Source organism: Cibotium barometz, chromosome 38 (genome assembly GCF_041138505.1).
Source record: "Cibotium barometz isolate CiBa-2024 chromosome 38, ASM4113850v1, whole genome shotgun sequence".
In the NCBI taxonomy this organism is placed as follows: domain Eukaryota; kingdom Viridiplantae; phylum Streptophyta; class Polypodiopsida; order Cyatheales; family Cibotiaceae; genus Cibotium; species Cibotium barometz.
Window position 1 is genome coordinate 26,120,809 of NC_141083.1, and position 18,197 is coordinate 26,139,005.

General features: G+C 37.0%; 1 protein-coding gene across 1 annotated transcript in view; it reads right to left on the reverse strand.

Annotated features, from left to right (window-relative positions):
- LOC147616526 (TCP-1/cpn60 chaperonin family protein) overlaps positions 1-1,888 on the reverse strand; it is a 39,685-nt gene extending 37,797 nt beyond the window's left edge. The window contains exon 1 of the mRNA XM_086777606.1: positions 1,550-1,888. Within this exon, the coding sequence (XP_086633732.1) occupies positions 1,550-1,697 (148 nt within the window). The 5' untranslated portion in view covers positions 1,698-1,888. The remainder of the gene's footprint in view (positions 1-1,549) is intronic.
- Positions 1,889-18,197: the final 16,309 nt, after the last annotated feature.

Below are 18,197 nucleotides of genomic sequence, written 5' to 3' on the forward strand. Positions count from 1 at the left end.
TTTGTCCTTTATTGGTGAGGAATGTATGTAGAGAAGCCTTGACCCCTATGCTCAGAGGTGATCCAGTTCTCGAGTCTACGGTTGGGTGATGAGCTTGATTCTGCCAATACTAATTTGGATTCACCATGTGTTTAATTTGTATTTAAGAGATCTTGGAGAGGATTTAGTCGTAAAAAATGCCTAACACCAACAACAAACACTAAATCTAGAGTGGCTAGGGGTTGATGTCTACCCATACTAGCTAGACGCTATAATTGTTCTCCCATCATGCAAGAAAACATAGCCATCGTTACATTTGCAATGACAAGCTAGGGAACAGCTAATTATTAATAAAACCTGAAAATAATTTTTCCCTAATCAAATTTATGCACTCCTAATTCTAAGGACTCTAAGGTGGGTCCAAGTTCTAAATCAAAGGATGATTTTATAAGTTCATTAAAACTTTCACCCCAATTTTTATGGTCTTTCCACCACAAAGTCAAAATCAAGTTCTATATCAAGTCCATGTGCAAGAGTCAAGGAAGCTACGAAGTCAAAAATAACAAAATCAAAATTTTCAAGAGCGTCCTAGATTTTGATGAGGCGCTCCATTTAACCATTAATTCCATCCACTAGCTTCATCAACATCAAAATTCACTAGCAAGATAAAAAAGAATTTGTAATGAAAGAATACTAAGGTGAACTTCAAAAACAAAGATGAATTCACTTGCTTTGAGGTAATAGACACATAAGACGAAACAATCCAAACCATTACCTTACCAAAGCACCCACGGATAATGAGTGCTTTAAATGCAATACAGCCTTTTTATTGGGCCTTCATTCATGCAAAAACTAAGTCTCACAACTAAGCAAAAGTAGCCACAATTATGTCATCAACTTTTCCAAGGAGATCATGAAATCATCGCTTGTCAAAAGTCTCTTAGTAACCAAGACCTTGAGGTTTAATTCTAGTAGACAAGGACTCGTATGAAGCCTAAATCAAGCTCTAGACAAACACATGGATAGTGGATTCACATTGAGACCATGCGGCAAACTGAACAACCTACAAAATATTGCTTTTTGATATTACTCTCATAAGAACTTTGGCCATTAGCACCTTCACCTAACACCCTGCAAAGATGTTGATCTGTAAATATATGTAGTACTAGCTTGATTGTATCCCTGCCAAGTGCAATACAGATGCACACATATGCACATACACACACTTAGAACACACTGACTTCTGCTCTCTACACATACGCATCCTAGAGGACTGCGGTAAAGATATTCAAATGACTTTACCTTTAAATAATACAATATGGTACAAATGACCAGACATATGTTACACACGCATGTGCATACATACATATCGCATGCTATCAACACGCACATATTACATACACATTAATAATACATGCATACAGACATATGATACAGCAGCCATGCATACAAGATGTACATGGAAAGTATGTATGCAACACATCATGTACCCATGAAGGATAAATCATCCGAGGGTCTTGCATTTTAGAAGAAATGCATTAACTGGTTCTGCTGAAGAGGGGTGGCTTACCGTTAGGGCCAAGCGATGAGCGGGTGATCTGCGAGAGCTCCTTGCACGCATTGATGTTCTTAAGAACCGCTTCATCAAGGCCGGAGAGGTGCTTGTGGCCCTCCTTCAGCATGGCCTGCACGCCATACGGCTGCAACTGGAAAGGCATGTCTGCGCACACGAGTGTAGGTGTGGAAAGATGTGTGCAACCTGCGGAGCAACCCTGCGGCGAACTAAAGGCAAGAAAATCAACTGTTCTCCACTCACAAAGCTTTTGGGGGGAAAGATCTGCGGTCTACTTAGAAAAGCAAACGTTCTCTTAGGTCTGAACTGGCTTTGGGGCGGGGCCTTCACACGATGAAGGGTCTTGAGTCTTGACACACTATAAATGCAATGGACGGGCAAAACATTGTAATGCAATACACTCTGGGTCTTCAAAATGTGCTTAGGACTCATCCATGTGAACGAAGTTCTCGTGTGGATGAGGGACACTCCTCGTCCACCATGAGCTTAGGCGACATGATAAAGAGCACACAAACTCACTAGATTAGAATAAACAAATGTGTGCCAGATACAAAAGATAAGTACACACCCCAAAATGAGTAGATAAGAGGGTGTACATATGCATAGGGAAAAAAACCTCCTAGCGAGGGAAAAAAGTACCCCGACGGTCCTAAGTGTATTCACACACATCACTACCATATAATGGTACAAAATATCCAACACATGGGGATGTGGGATGTGAGATGTTTATGACATTTAAAAAGAATCTATTTTCTTTTGTATTGGATATTAGCCTTTGAAGCAACTATCAATTTTAATTAGAGGATTGATAGTTTTCCTTCCCAATATAAAGCCTAGAAGATAAAGACAAATCATCTAGGGCTAGCTTGAAAACATTAGTCATTCATACACAACCCTTGCAAGAATAACTAATGTTAAATACTGCACTAAACTAGTGAACTACATAATGTTCCTAATACAACCCTTCCAATAGAGTATCTCAAAGTAAAGGTCCAAAAATACAAACTTGTGTATCTCCAATACATAAGCAATGCAAAGAACATTAAATACCACACTAAATTAGTGAAATACATTATGTTCCTAATGCAATCCTTCCAATAGTGTATCTCAAAGTCAAGGTCCTACATTTTCTTTGACCAATGTGCTTTCCAACCTATAAGTTCACATATGTTTTACAGACACTTAAGTAAGCAGTTATTTGAAGATACCATAAAAGTTGAGCCATGAAGATAGTGCATCCACTTCTTTCACCCAAATAAAATAGCATGAAGCCCTTTATCATGCTCAAAAACTTGATGTTTGCTTGTCTTAACACAAGGCTCCACCTTTTGCATAATTACTAGCATCCACTTGAGACACAAATGGCTTACATAAATCCATAATACGTAACATAAGTGCCATCATTGCATTATACTTCAAATTTTTGAAGTAATTATTCAATTTCTTCATCCACTTTCAAAAGACTAGAAAGAGACATTGAAATCAACATAAATTTTTCTATAATATGCTTGATTGTATAAGCTCTAAAAATAGTTCACCTTCATGATAGTTAATAAGGATTCCACGACCAGGTGAACTTTATTTAAGCCTACCCATATACCATTAAAGTTATAAACTCTGTCGAGCAGGAGCTCCAACCAGTGAACCGTGCTTCCCCTACCTATGCCTCCTCTCCTTCTTCCGCACTACCCTCGCCTATGCCCCCCCCCCTCTCACTAACTTGGCTTCATCTACGCACCCTTTCGTCCCCTCTGTCCGCCTATGCCCCCTCCTTTCGCCTACGCCCCCTCTTCCCACCTTCACCCCCCCTTCTACCTATGACGCCTCTCGCCCCCTCCTCCTCTTGTTGCTCTGCCCCCCCTGCTTGTGACTTCCCCCTCTCTCACGATGCCCCCTTTCTCCCTCACGTTGCCCCCCCTTGCACCCCTCTCTCTGCCTCACCCCTCTTTCCTCCCTCTGCTCTCTCTCTCTCTCTCTCTCTCTCTCTCTCTCTCTCTCTCTCTCTCGCCTGCACCCATAGCACCTTTGCCCCCCCCCACCATTCCCCCTCCCTCGCTTCCCTCCCCTACAACCTCTCCAATCCCCCCCCATCTCCCTTCAGCTTTGACTCTTCGTCCCCTCGGTTTCATCTCCCAACTTCTCACGTTCTTGGGCATTTTATCATTCAACAAGCTTCGGCCTCTTCTGGTCTTCACCCCTCAGGAGGACTCCATGGCAGCTGCTCCATCATCCCTAACTGAGGCTGTCATCCCTTGCCTATTCTTCTCACAAAAGCGAACCTCTAGCTACATCCCTGAAGGCCTCCACTCTGGTGTGCAAGATTATTACTAGCTGCCCGGCACGCGACAACTCTGAGATCTTCAGAAGGCTAGCCTCCTTGGAGTGCCTATCAAGATCATCAATATTCATCCTTTGCGGTGCAGCTACTACCTGGTTGAGTTTGACTCACCAACGACGTCAGATAAAGTCATGCAGCTACTGTGTATGGCCCATGCCTTCTTTGTGAGGTGGCATCACAACTTTGAACCCACATCCGACCCACTGGATGGCGTTTCAAGCTTTCCCGTGAGATAGTCTACTTCCCAAGAAGGAATACCTTCCTCTTCTTTGGATAATTGGTGGAGCCATTAGGAGAGTGATGGAATTCCCCCTACTACTGCTTCAGCCCTCACACGGGCAGCCGAGATTCCATCCCTTTGCATCTATATTACCTCGCCAAAGATAATGCCTCGCGTCACATCCCTTCCTTACCTTCAGGGAGGCCCCATCCTACTACAAAGAGTAGAGTACTTAGGCCTCCCAAGCCAAAGCTTCATATGCAGGCAGATGGGACATCTTGCTAGAGCTTGTCCTCGTCACCCTAGTTCAAGAGACTACTAAAACAATGGGTACTATGCAATGATACCCACAAAGAACTACTACAAAAACTGAAGCACTGTGTATGGACAATAAGCATCAGAAGAGAAAAGAAGATCATTGCAGAATATCACCAAAAAAGGTTGCACATAACGTGGAGCAGCACGAGGGAGGTCCCGTAGGTGCTTCCTATCACTGCAGAAGTTGAAACAAGATCTAAGAATGAGGCTAAGCTAAGCCACCTTTATATAGGTGGGAGAGGAGCTTGTTGGCCCAATATAGGTGGGAGAGGAGCTTGTCGGCCCAATAGAAAATCAGAGGACTAGCCTACAATGCATAAAAATGCTAAAATGATGCCTAAAAATAGGAAGAAAAAAAATGTAGTGACTAGATGCATATGTAGGGCTTCCTATCGAGCCAGGTACAAACATAAATATGCATGGGAAAGTCCATATGAGGATGAAATAATTTCCAACACCTCCTCTTCAGTGCCAAATGGGTGGACCAACTCTAGCACGCTGCAAAAAATCCTCCAAAGAGTCTGAAGGAACACCCTCCTCATAAAAGGCACAAAGCTCGCGAAGATATGGTACATCTAAATACTGAGAAGGTCTCCGAAAGAAGCCATGAGAAGATATCAAAGACGAAACACCAAGATCAATCTAGAGAGAGAAGCCCTCAGGAGATGGAACCATAGATGGCTTTGAAAAATGGGGTACCTCCTCTGCATCTGCAACAACAATCATCGGGACCAAAGTAGAACCCTCTCAAGAAGAAGAAGGAAATGAAACAACCACTGGAACAAAAGGATCATCAGTGTGATAGTAGCTGAATTTGCCAGGGTCGAAGTCTGAATAGGCTACAAGATAGTGGAAGATGCCTCCTAAATATGTGAGGATATCTAATCCACCTGCTCTGTAGAAGAACTATTATCCTCCTCTAAAAGAAAGGAGAGAAAATCTGCAATAATAGCATCAGCATGGAACAGCACAAGAGAAGGAAGATACTCACCCAAAGGGATGAGAGGGGAAGAGAAGAGAATCCCCGAGAGGGGAGAATGGTGATCTTTAGAATCCCAAACCTCCTTTGGAAAGACTATAAGAGAGGGTGGGTGGGAGGGAACCAGAAAGAGAAGAGAATAGAATGACTCTCCATTGTGGTAAAGACTGTAAAGCAACTCTATAGGAAGAAAAACGTAGCACTTGAGGAAGTCTCGAGTGAAAACGTAGCTCCACAGGAAAAAATGCAGGTTACTAATGAAAAACGCAGCAAGTGAATATCAAGGCACCACATCAAGACCATCACATACTCGAAGGAAGTGGCATTAGCCTTTTGAAAGCAAGTTTCTCAATATGTGATATCTATGACTTCATCATCAATCCAATGCCCGAATGAGTCAATGGCACCGTATACCATCAAAGTCTCCAAGATCAAGAGTGCAATGTCATTGAGAGTTTCTTCAGAAGAGTTGTCATCATCTCTTGAGCCTTGTCACACACACACACACATTGTGCAACAAGAAACATGCTATATATATAAAGATGAGTTGATGCATCATTCAAACCTTTTTATATCTATCAAGACATTTTTTCAGAAGAGTTGTCATCATCTCTTGAGCCTTGTCACACACACACACATTGTGCAACAAGCAACATGCTATATATATAAAGATGAGTTGATGCATCATTCAAACCTTTTTATATCTATCAAGACATTTTTTCATTTCTCAAGAATTTACTATACAAAATCTATTGATCTTGTCTCATAATATCTCATTCATCTTCGGAGTTAGCCCTTTGGCTTCTTGTACCTCTCCAACTATCTGTTCATCCTCTTTGTTGTACCAAAGTCAAGGCATGTTAGGATCAATTTGTCTAAGGAACTTGAAGATGTAAACCAATGATTCTTGTACTAACCAACCTTCTCCCATGCTCCCTTCTAGCCTAGACCTTTGTCAAATAAACCTCTTCAAGGCCTTCATGAATGTCTCTAAGAAAAACATTCATTGGCTATGAATTGTACCAACAATTGCAACCTCCTCAACTAAATGTATGAGCAAGTGCATCTGAATGGTGAGAATACTCATTGGAAAGTGCTTCTCAATCAAACAGATTGCTTCTAAAGAGTTCATTCTTACATCTTTGATTGTTTGCAAGTTTATCTCCTTCAAGGATATCCATCGAACTATGGCATTGATCTTGTAAATAACACTGTAATGTCTTCACTTATGCAATCTTTAGGCCATTCAACATAAATGCATCCTTAAGACAATGCATGTCTCCCGTTGGTTTACGAAAGGATACAATAATATTCTTTACTCTTTTTTCCTCTCTCTTGGATAAAATCCAAGGTACTAGGGGTAAGACTACTTTTCCTAATTCATCTACTTATGCCCACAAGGCTTCCATCTTTTTAACTTCCTTCAAGTCATCTATTGTATCTCAAATTAAATGTTCCCAAATGATGCTTTCGAAATTTTTGAATATATGCATGGGATCCAAGAGATGATTGATTAATAAATCATTCCAGTAAGGGAGGTCGTGAAAAAGGGAGAGCCTTTTTATTCTATCTATAGGTTCTTCATTTTTGTTAGCCCTCCATAATTCCAACCAATCACTTTCTTTCATTTTACGAGGTGGTCCACAACCAAGATTTCCATCCTATAGTGTGGACGATGTAACATAAGATATCTTACATACCCTTGATATATCATGCAGGCTCCGTTTCCCCTCATTATTTCTCTCAATCTCTCTTTCTTGCAAGCAAGTAAGAGTATCCTATTTATTAGGGTTAGTTTTTTTATAGTTATACATAAAAAAAACAGATTTTGAATTGATTTTGGTTGATTCTTTTCATATGACACACCCCCTGGTGTTGTGGGAAAATTTACTTTATTTATTTTAAGCACTATTGGTTTTGTACTCTATGCATGCTCTCATTATGCATGCATAGAGTGCGTTATGGCTCAAATTAGTGAAGGGAAAGCCTTAAAATTTACATAAATAAAATCATGTAAAGTGGGTTCAAACTTACACAAATGAAAGCATGTTAAGGTCTTTATATTTGAAAAGAATGACCAACAAAAGATTGGAAGAAATTCTAGAGGGAGAACTACGACATAGTATTAAACTAAGTTCAGCAACTATGAAAATAGTTAAAAAATCTAAAATGTAAGTGTATTTGGGAGTAAGTATATCAAAGAAATCATGTGAAGTGTGTCACAAATGAAAGCATGCATACTCTTTTATGCATGTATACTATGTGTATGTATAGAGCATGTATAAAGTATACATGCATAAAGTATGTATGCATACTCTTTTATGCATATATACTCTGTGTATGTATAGAGAATGTATAAAGTATGCATGCTCTTTATGTATGCATACAGCATGCATACTCTTTATGCATGCATAGAGCATACTCTATGCATTCATAAAGTATGCATGCATAGAGCGTAGAGCATAGAGTATGCATAGAGTATAGAGGATGCATACTTTATAGAGTATGTATAGAATATACATACTTTATATAGAATGTATAGAATATACATGGATCATATGCATATTTTTCTTAGCATTGCTATCATAATTACCTCATTTTCTTGTATTGTAGGTCCCTCGCCTTTTTTGAGCCATTAACTCTTCTCAATGAACTCAAGGTAATATCTTTTGCTATTTATACTTTTCTTGTTTGCATCCTTGGATACTGGGCTTTAGGATTAGAGAGAGAGAGAGAGAGAGAGAGAGAGAGAGAGAGAGAGAGAGAGAACGATTAGAGCATGCTCTATGTATGCATAAAGCGTACTCTATGCATGCATAAAGATGCATGCTCTAAGGCTTTATGCATAGTTCTTATGCATGCATAATTTTTATGCATGGAGTTAGAGCTTGTATACTCTCTGCATGCATAGAGCATGCCTAGAGAGTATTCATAGAGTATGTATAGAGTATACCTGGATCATATGCATATTTTTCTTAGCAGTGCTCTCATGATTACTTTATTTTCTTGTAAGACCTCACCTTTTTTGAGCCATTAGCTCTTTTCAAACGAACTCGAGGTAAGCTCCTTTGCTATTTATGTTTTATGGTTTGCACCCTTGGGTGTTGGGGTTTAGGATTAGAGAGAGACACTATGCTTAGAGCATACTCTATGCATGCATAGAGTATGCATCATGCATAGGAGAGAGCATGCACTATGCATGCATAGAGCTTTCATACTTTATGCGTATATAAAGAGCATGCTTGCTCTATGGATGCATGCTCTAAGGTTTCATGCATACTCTTTATGCACTGTTATAGAGCATGCATACATTTCTATAACAGTGCATACTCTTTATGCACTATTATAGACCATGCATGCATAGTCTTTATGCATGTATAGATCTCTTTATGCATGCATATTTTTATGTATGGAGCATGCATACTCTCTGTGCATGCATAGAGAATTCATTCTTATGCATGCATAAAGCTTTTATGCTCTATGTATATATAGAGCTTGCATACTGTTTACTCTATGTATGCATGAAGAGAGTGAGCTTTATGCATGCATAAAGAGAGCGAGCTTTATGCATGCATAAAGAGAGCAAGATTTATTCATGCTCTATGATCTACATTCTATGTTTTTCTATTTATGCTTTTCTTGTTTACATCCTTAGGTGTTGGGGTTTAGGGTTAGCTATGTGAACAAGATTTATGCATGTACAGAGCATACTTTAGCATTGCTCTCATGATTGCATCATTCTCTTGTATTATAGATCTCTCACCTTTTTTGAGCCATTAGCTCTTCTTATGACTCGAGGAGAGAGAGAGAGAGAGAGAGAGAGAGAGAGAGAGAGAGAGAGAGAGAGAGAGAGTGCATGCTATATGCATGTATAAACCATTCTCTCTTTATGCATGCATAAAGCATAGAGTGTAATCTAGGCATACAAGTCTTGCATACTCAATACTCTATGTATGTATAAAAAGTATAGATCATGCAATACATAAAGAGTATAGATGCTCTATGCATACTCTCTACTCTATGCATGTATAAAGTATGCATGCTCTTTATCTATGGATAGAGCATGCATACTCTTTATGTATGCATGGCATGTATACTCTTTATGTATTGCATGCTCTATACTCTTTATACATGCATAGAGTATATACTATAAAACATAGAGTATGAATACATAGAGCATAGAGTATAAAGCATAAGTATGTATGCTATGCATAGAGTATGAATGCATAGAGCATAGAGTATAGAGCATACATATGCATGTATAAAGTATGCAAGCTATGTATATGTAGAGCATAAAGTATAGAGAATAAGTATGCATAGAGTATAGAGCATAGAGTATACTCTATGCTCTATGCATATAGAGCATGCATATAGAGCATAGAGTATGCTCTATGCTCTATGCATGTAGAGCATGCATAGAGCATAAGTATGCATGATATGTATGCATAGAGTATAGAGCATGCATACTTTATAAAGCATAGAGCATGCATAGAGTATGTATAGAGTATGTAAAGAGTATGCATAGATTGTGTAAAGAGTATATACTATATGCATACTTTATAGATCATAGAGCATGTATATAGTATGCATAGAGCATGTATAGAGTATGCATAGAGTATGTATAGAGTATGTAAAGAGTACACATGGCTCATATGAATATTTTTCTTAGCATCATTTCTCTCATGATTACCTCATTTTCTTGTATTATAGGACTCTCACCTTTTTTAAGTCATTAGCTCTTCTCGACCACTCAAGGTAAGCTCTTACACACACAAGATCCTTTTCTACTTATACTTTTTTATGCATGAGTATATTTTGTTTTAATCCTTAATCCATGTTTTATTTTAAAGCAGCTATGCTTGGTAATCCGTGAGACTACTTATGCTTTTCTATGCATGAGTATATTTTGTTTTGATCCTTAATATATGTTTTATTTTAAAGCAGTAATGTTTGGTAATCCAGGAGACTACATGTAGGATGAGATTTAAACTTTCTTCGAGATGCTCTCCCTTGAATTTGAGAGATAGCTAGGTTAGAGGTTACCTCACTCATTCCTGGCTCATCGAGTACCACCACCCCCAATGCTTGGACTGATGCTAGTGGCACACAGAGTTTATGACACAAGTCTCATAGCAGCCATAGTGGTAGTTGGTAGTTGTGGTGGTGGTGGTGGTGGTGGTTATGGTGTTGGTATATATGGAGGTGGTGTTAGTGATGCTACTACTACACCATATCGTTCTCCTACACATTTTGTTGAGACTACTCCACATGCTACTACTTAGGGTGTCACTTCTAAAGCCACTCCAGGTTTCACTTCACCATAGGCACTACTTTTGCTCGCACTCCCTTTACTCCTCGCTCTCTAGCATCAGGGCCCCTATACTCTTATAGATACTATGATGATGGGTCCATCATTGAGGATGATCTAGGTGGTAGGGTACTGATGCATATGCATCAGCTCTATAGCATAAAGTTCGGCCTTGCAAAGTGGCATGACCAACTAGATTAATACTTGAGCACCTTTATAGAGGTGTAATAAAGGAAGGAAAGAATAAGCCCCCATATCTTGACACATCGATGACTGGAGAAAGGAAGGAAAGAATAAGCCCCCATATCTTGACATCGTTGACTAGAGAGAGGCTAAGGTGAAGGTCTGTGACACCCCCAAACAAGTATAAGCAACAACAACCATGACACCCTCAAATAGGTACAAGCAACAACCGTATCTTAACATCGATGACTAGAGAAAGGCTAAGGTGAAGGTCTGTGACACCCCCAAACAAGTACAACCGTTCAAGGCTGCTAAAGCATGCCTCAAAAGTTCAAGGACTTCTCACCTTAGCGACATTGGTGGCACTGGGTGCTTTCGTACATACTTCGTAAGCTTTCACTACTTCTCTTTTTGCAATATATTTAATAATGTATGTATGATTTGCTAAATAATATTCCTTGAAGGTGTGTAAAGAGAAGTAGTGGGGCATAGTTATACTCAAGAAGAGTATGACTTTGGGTGGTCTCACGAAACTATGTCCTTATTCGACAAGATGGAGCGGGAAGGACACGAGCTCAATTGGGTTCACATCATCAACTATGTAAGTATATAACATTGTCAACCATATAACTTTTTAGTTTTTCAAATTTTACACACATAAATTATGTATAAATTCGATTAGCCACATAAAGATGTGGAAGCTGAAGGAGGTGCTGGGCATGATGATCAACGATGAGTAGCTCTTACATAGGCCTTTTTTTTAACACATATTATTTTTATACATGCTCATATTTTTTATAGGAGCTATGTTTGTGATTTTTATAAGAAGCTCCACTCATTATTATTTTTCAATAAGAACTTTTAAATTTCCTAAAGTATCAAGATTTTTCCAAATTTCCTAATACGGTGTTTAAAGTTTTATACTGCTTGTGAGGTTTCTTAGTGTCAACAACGAGTTACAAAATCTTGAATACGGATATCTATTAACTTTCTAGTTTTCTAAATTTTACACATAAATTATGCATAAATTCGATTATCTTTTTTGCATTTGTCTTTCATGTGTTTATATTTAAAGTACCTGGCTTAGTATTGTTGGCAGAATGGGATAGGTGTAAACTACCCAAATCTATCCCATTTTGCCTTTAAAAAATTTGTACCAATGTCAATATAAAAGTCGGTATTTATATCGATATTTACGTAAGTAAAAAGTTTGATACCCAATGCATATATTGACATTTTGGTCAAAGGTAGCATCAATATATTGGTTTGATAAAGACATTGAATGAAGATCGATAAATATTCTGACGGTTCGGTACCAACGATGTTACCAACACTGTTAGGTAGTTTTAGATTAAAAATCTAAATCATCGATATATATGATGGTATAAGGGTGATATTTGTTGAGATATCGAGCTTAATTGGTGTTGTGGACATTAATGACATTCTTAGGTGATAGCTTTCGCACTTATGCCACTGGCATGGTTGGTGAGATTATCATTGGGGGTGATATTTATTGAGATATCAAGCTCAACTGGTGTTGTGGACATTGATGACTTTCCTAGGTGATAACTTCCACACTTATGCCACTGGCATGGTTGGTGAGATTATCGTTGATATACTGCCAATGGATGGCAAGCTATGTGACAACCACTTTGGAGTACTAGAGTTATGGCATAATTATAGCGCCAGCTCTTAAAGTCGTGAGTTCACACTATGAACTGACCATTGTATGTTATAGTAGAAGAGTACTTTTCCTTATTGTATATACTCTTATCTCTTTAGTTTATGGTTATAGAGAAGAGAATAGAAGAAAATTCAAGCATCCATCTCTCTCTTGTGCATGTGATGTTTGCAAGGAACTCAACTTGTCCCTCTCTCCCTGCATTCTCTTTATGGTATTAGAGCTCCGGTTTGTGTGAGAGCTAATGAGGCAAGCAAAAAGCAAGAACAAGGCAAGTAAGGAAGCGGTACATGAGGAAAAGTATTTCCATCTCTTTCCCTCCATCTCTTTCCCTCTTCTCTTTCCCTCTTTGATTTCGGAGAAACACCTTTGGTAGTTGTGAGAGGTATAGGCAGACATGGAAGTCATTGTCTTAGATTGAGGCATCCTCATGGGTTAAGGAAGAAGACCATGTTGTGTGTAGTAACATAGTTAATTGCACGTTCTCGACGTGATTCGAGTGTGTTCTGGGCCCGTTTTGGCTTTGCAAGCGATGCAAAGTTGTAGCAAAAATTTGGTTATCGAGATAGTATGTCCAAAGAATCTAAGTGTTACAGGTGTTAGTGAGGGTATATGTATATGTGACTGGTTCACATACAATGGAATTATAACAGGTGTATAGTACTATTTGTTGAGGTTATAGATTTGTAACAAGTGTAGAAACTTTGTTTTATAGATTTATAACAAGTGGAATTATAACTTATCCAGTGGAATTATAACAGTTGTATAGTACCGTTATTGAGGTTACAGATTTGTAACAAGTGTAGAAACTTTTTTGTAAGCACTATTTGGTAAGTTGCTATAAGCAAAGACGTCCGATAGTCTATCACAGATTGTTAATAAGAAGCTAGACAAGAATAACTTCTAGGCATGGAAGTTTAGGATGACCAATTCCCTTATGGGAAAAAGATATTGGGAGTTCGTCATAGGTGATAAAAAGGAGTTGGAGATTATTGAAAAAAATTCAACCCCTCACCAAATGCAAGCATATGAAGCATGGCATGAAAAAGCCAGAAAGGTGTTGTATTGGTTGTTTGCTAGTGTGACAGATTCTATGATTGTGTATATACAAGATGCACAAGTGTCTAAGGAGGCTTAGGACATACCATGGTAAAGAGGTACATTGTAAGATTCCTCCCCAGCCCCTCAAGATGTCAAATTTCTTCCCCTCTAATCAATCCCCTTTTCAGAATAATAAAAGATCTTGTTTCTACATGTTTTGGCTTAGAGAGAGAAAATATTCTAGAGAGAGATAATTCAGTTTTTAGATATCTTTGGATGGAAAAATATCCCTTCTTATTAAAATAAATTCCCCCCAAATAGAAGTTTAAAAGAAATTTCTAAGGTGCATTAGAAATAAATTATAATGTGCACAAAAGACCTTAGCCTAAGGATCAAGATTTTCTGAAAATTTTGGATTATGGTCCAATTAAGGTTCCTATGGAGACCAATAAGATTAATCCAAATGTAGGGAGGAGATAAATTGAAGAATAAAAGAAAACCCCCCCAAAAATGAGTAAATGCTCACATAAGATGAAGAGTGGACTAAGGACCAAAGAAAAGAATTAAAAAACTGAATTTTTGACACCTCAGAGTGGGGATCTTCACTCATGAAGTAGGCACCTTTTTCTCATCATTACCCCCAATTCTTAATCAATAAAATGAGATATTTTCATCTCTCCTCTCTCCTGTTTCAAAACTAGATCCAAAAAGTAAGCTGAACTAACCCAAAAATGGTCAAAAATTGACCAAACTGATTTGGAAAATTCTAGAATCAGTTTGCTTGGTTAGAAGCTCACTTTTACCTATAAATAGAAGCCTCCCCCTTTGTAAAAGCTTAATGGTGTTTATGCACTGTTACTCTACTCCTGTCCTGAGCCACATTGAATTTTTTAATAATTCAATTATTTTTGGCCTAATCCTCTCCAAAGTGAATTGGTGGCCACTCTTGCTTCAAACAAGAGTAGAACCCTCAATCCCTCAAGCCAAAGGAGAGCTTACAAGCTCCATGTAAGCTAATTTTCTTACTTTGTTTACAAATTTTAATGAAAAATCTATGGTTTTCTTGATTTTTATGTTTTTCAAATGTTTGAATTAAATTCAAATGCTATGCCTTTGATAAAAAGGCCACCGCCTTCTCTTCTTTACATTCCAACCTTTCTTAATCCTAGAAAGATTAACTAAGGGATTAATTAAACTCTTCTTATTGTTTACTCTCTTGAAGTTAGAAAATTGTGTAGATTAGAGTTCTATGAATCTAAATTGGGTTAGTTTAAGTTAAAAATAGAATGATAAAAATGAGAAATGGTCAGTCATACAAAGGAGGTTATGGCAAAATTTTCTAAAATTTTGTGGAAAAGAAAGTTTGTTTTTATGTTATTCCAAAAGAGTAATTCCCACCATTTTTGCATCTAAAAGAAATATTCTAATTACTCCATGTGCATATTCACCTATGAATATGCATGGATATCACTGATATTAATTATTAAAATTGATTTCTATGCATAGAAAGATGCATAATGGAAATTTTTTTATTATAAAAGTGTTATTCTCATTAAAATTGATTTCTATGCATAGAAAGATGCATAATGGAAATTTTTTATTATAAAAGTGTTATTCTCATTAAATTTGATTTCTATGCATAGAAAGATGCATAATGGAAATTTTTTAATTATAAAAGTGTTATTCTCATTAAAATTGATTTCTATGCATAGAAAGATGCATAATGAAATTTTTTTAATTATAAAAGTGTTATTCTCATTAAATTTGATTTCTATGCATAGAAAGATGCATAATGTAATTTTTTTATTATAAAAGTGTTATTCTCATTAAATTTGATTTCTATGCATAGAAAGATGCATAATGGAAATTTTTTTATTATAAAAGTGTTATTCTCATTAAATTTGATTTCTATGCATAGAAAGATGCACAAAGGAATTTTTTATATTATAAAAGTGTTATTCTCATTAAATTTGATTTCTATGCATAGAAAGATGCATAAAAGAATTTTTTTAATTATAAAAGTGTTATTCTTATTAAATTTGATTTCTATGCATAGAAAGACGCATAAAGGATTTTTTTTAAAACAAAAAGTGTTATTCTTATTAAATTTGATTTCTATGCATAGAAAGATGCATAAAGGAAATTTTTTTAATACAAAAAGTATTATTCTTATTAAATTTGATTTCTATGTATAGAAAGATGCATAAAGGATTTTTTTTAATTACAAAAGTGTTATTCTTATTAAAATTAATTTTTATGCATAAATAGATGCATAAAGAAAATTTTTTAATTATAAGAGCGTTATTTTTATAAAATTTGATTTTTATGCATAAATAAATACATAAAAGGATTTTTTTAATAAAAGTGTTATTCCCATTGAAGTTGATTTTTATGCATAAATAGATGCATAAAGAATTTTTATGTCAAAATTAGAATTCTCTTAAATTCTATGTTTAAATTCTACGAGTATTTGATAAATAAATAATTAAATACTCTAAGAGAGAAATTTCTATCATTTTATATTCACACGGATTGTAAAAAGAAAATTCAAGAAATCTATCAAGATCAAAATATTCAGATAAATGATTAATTTATTCCTCATTGGAATTCGTAACTAATTTAGAAATCAGTTAAGTGAATATTCAAAGAAAGAAATTTAGTAAAATAGTAACTGAATTATCAAACCTTTTCGAGAAAGATAGTTCAGGAAAAATCTTATCCGACTCGAACCTTGAATCAGACTATGACCAAGACCAAACTCTTTCGTCAGTTTCGAGGAAAGAAGGTGTGATTAGTTTATAAAAATACACTCAAAACTCTCGCCAAATCTGAAACTAAGTTTGAGACCCTTTGAATTGATATGGAGATCAAGGTTATAGAATTCGAGGAATTCTAGTATGAAATTCTGAATTCCGATCAAGAAGTTTTGGGGATACTGATTCATGAAATACTCCTTGTATTCAAAAGAAAATCAAACTGAAAACTTGCATAGAAACCCTGTTTTCTTAAAGGACTGTCTTACGCCAGAATGCTGGAGGGAGCATTTGGTATATGTTTTTCTAAGGAAATTTCGGTTGCAACAGCTGGCGGAGAGTGTTCAAAGGACAGGAAAAAAGCGTTGATCTCTTCAAACTAAGTCAGTGATAGTTTTCCTTCAAACTAAGTCAGGAAAAAAGCATTGATCTCTTCAAACTAAGTCAGTGATAGTTTTCCTTCTATCTGGTTTAATTAGGTAAAGGATAGTTTAGTCTCTTGACCCCGTTAGAAAATTCGTCTCTTAACCCCGTTAGAAAATTCGTTAAGAAAATCAAAAAGGTGGAATCGTCCCCGTTTTTCGGGCAAGGAAAATTTTCCCGATTTCAGTTTCGAAATGACCACCAGATTAGGCTCGTGTCCGGACATTCGAGGGTGAGGCCTCGAGTGGAAAACCCTGCTCCACGCAAGAGGAAGCTACTTCCGTTGCTAGCAACCGGGAATCTGGTGCACGGAGGGGACAGAGGGGTCTCACATACATCACAAACACCCAAGATCGAAAGATGTAGCTAAAGTAGGAGTTGCATAATGTGACCAGAGGAAAGCTGAGTATAAATGATTACTCAGCGAAGGTTAAAAGGCTTGTATATTCCCTTGCTTATATTAGATCACCAATAGATAATGATGATATAGTGTCAATGACCTTGAATGGTGTTGGCAAAGAATACACCTAGTTTTAGACTCAACTAGAATTCAAATACACCTAGTTTCATACTCCATTAGAGTTTGAGAGTACTTTCTTGATTTTCAAGAATTGATTGCTCTTCTCATTCATGAGGAGATGAATATTGGGGGAGGTTCATCCTTTAGAAATTTAAATCAATAGGCCTTCTACTTAGATACAAGTAGAGGCAAAGAGAGAGATCATTATCTAGAGGCCAAGGTGAAGGAGGTTTTAAAAATAGAAATCATGGGCAGTAGCAACAACAAGTAGAAGAGGCCATTCTAGAGGTAAGAAAAGCCAGAGGGACTGAGGTAGCTAGTAAAGTGTTATTACTATGGTAAAATAAGGCACATGGAAAATGATTGTTATAAAAAGAAAAATCATATTAAAAGTAAAAAGCTACAGTAAGGCAACTATGCAAGGTGGTGATACAGAAGTGAGCAGCTATTTATGATGTAGCATATGCTCAGTTCCACCATAAGAGATATGTCAGGAGCTGGAGATGTTTGGCATATAGAATTTGGCACCTCTAACCATATGACCAGTCATGGTGGTGAGTGGTTTAGAGACATGTAGAAAATGGAAAAAAGTACTTAGCAGATGTACGCCATGCTCCAAATATTACAAAGAACCTAGTTTCTACTGGACATATAGTTGAGCAGGGTCTACAAGTGAGGTTTAATCCTTTTAAGGATGTTTTGTAAAAGACTTCAAAAATCAATGTCGCTTGGTCACAAAAGGATAACAGAAATGATAGGATGTTTACTTTGTGAACATGCTTGAGGTGAAGGAAGCCATATTTACACATGGGACATGTGTCATTGCTATAGACTCACTAGAGCATGCTACAAAAGATAAAGTAATAACAGGTAAGCTTTAA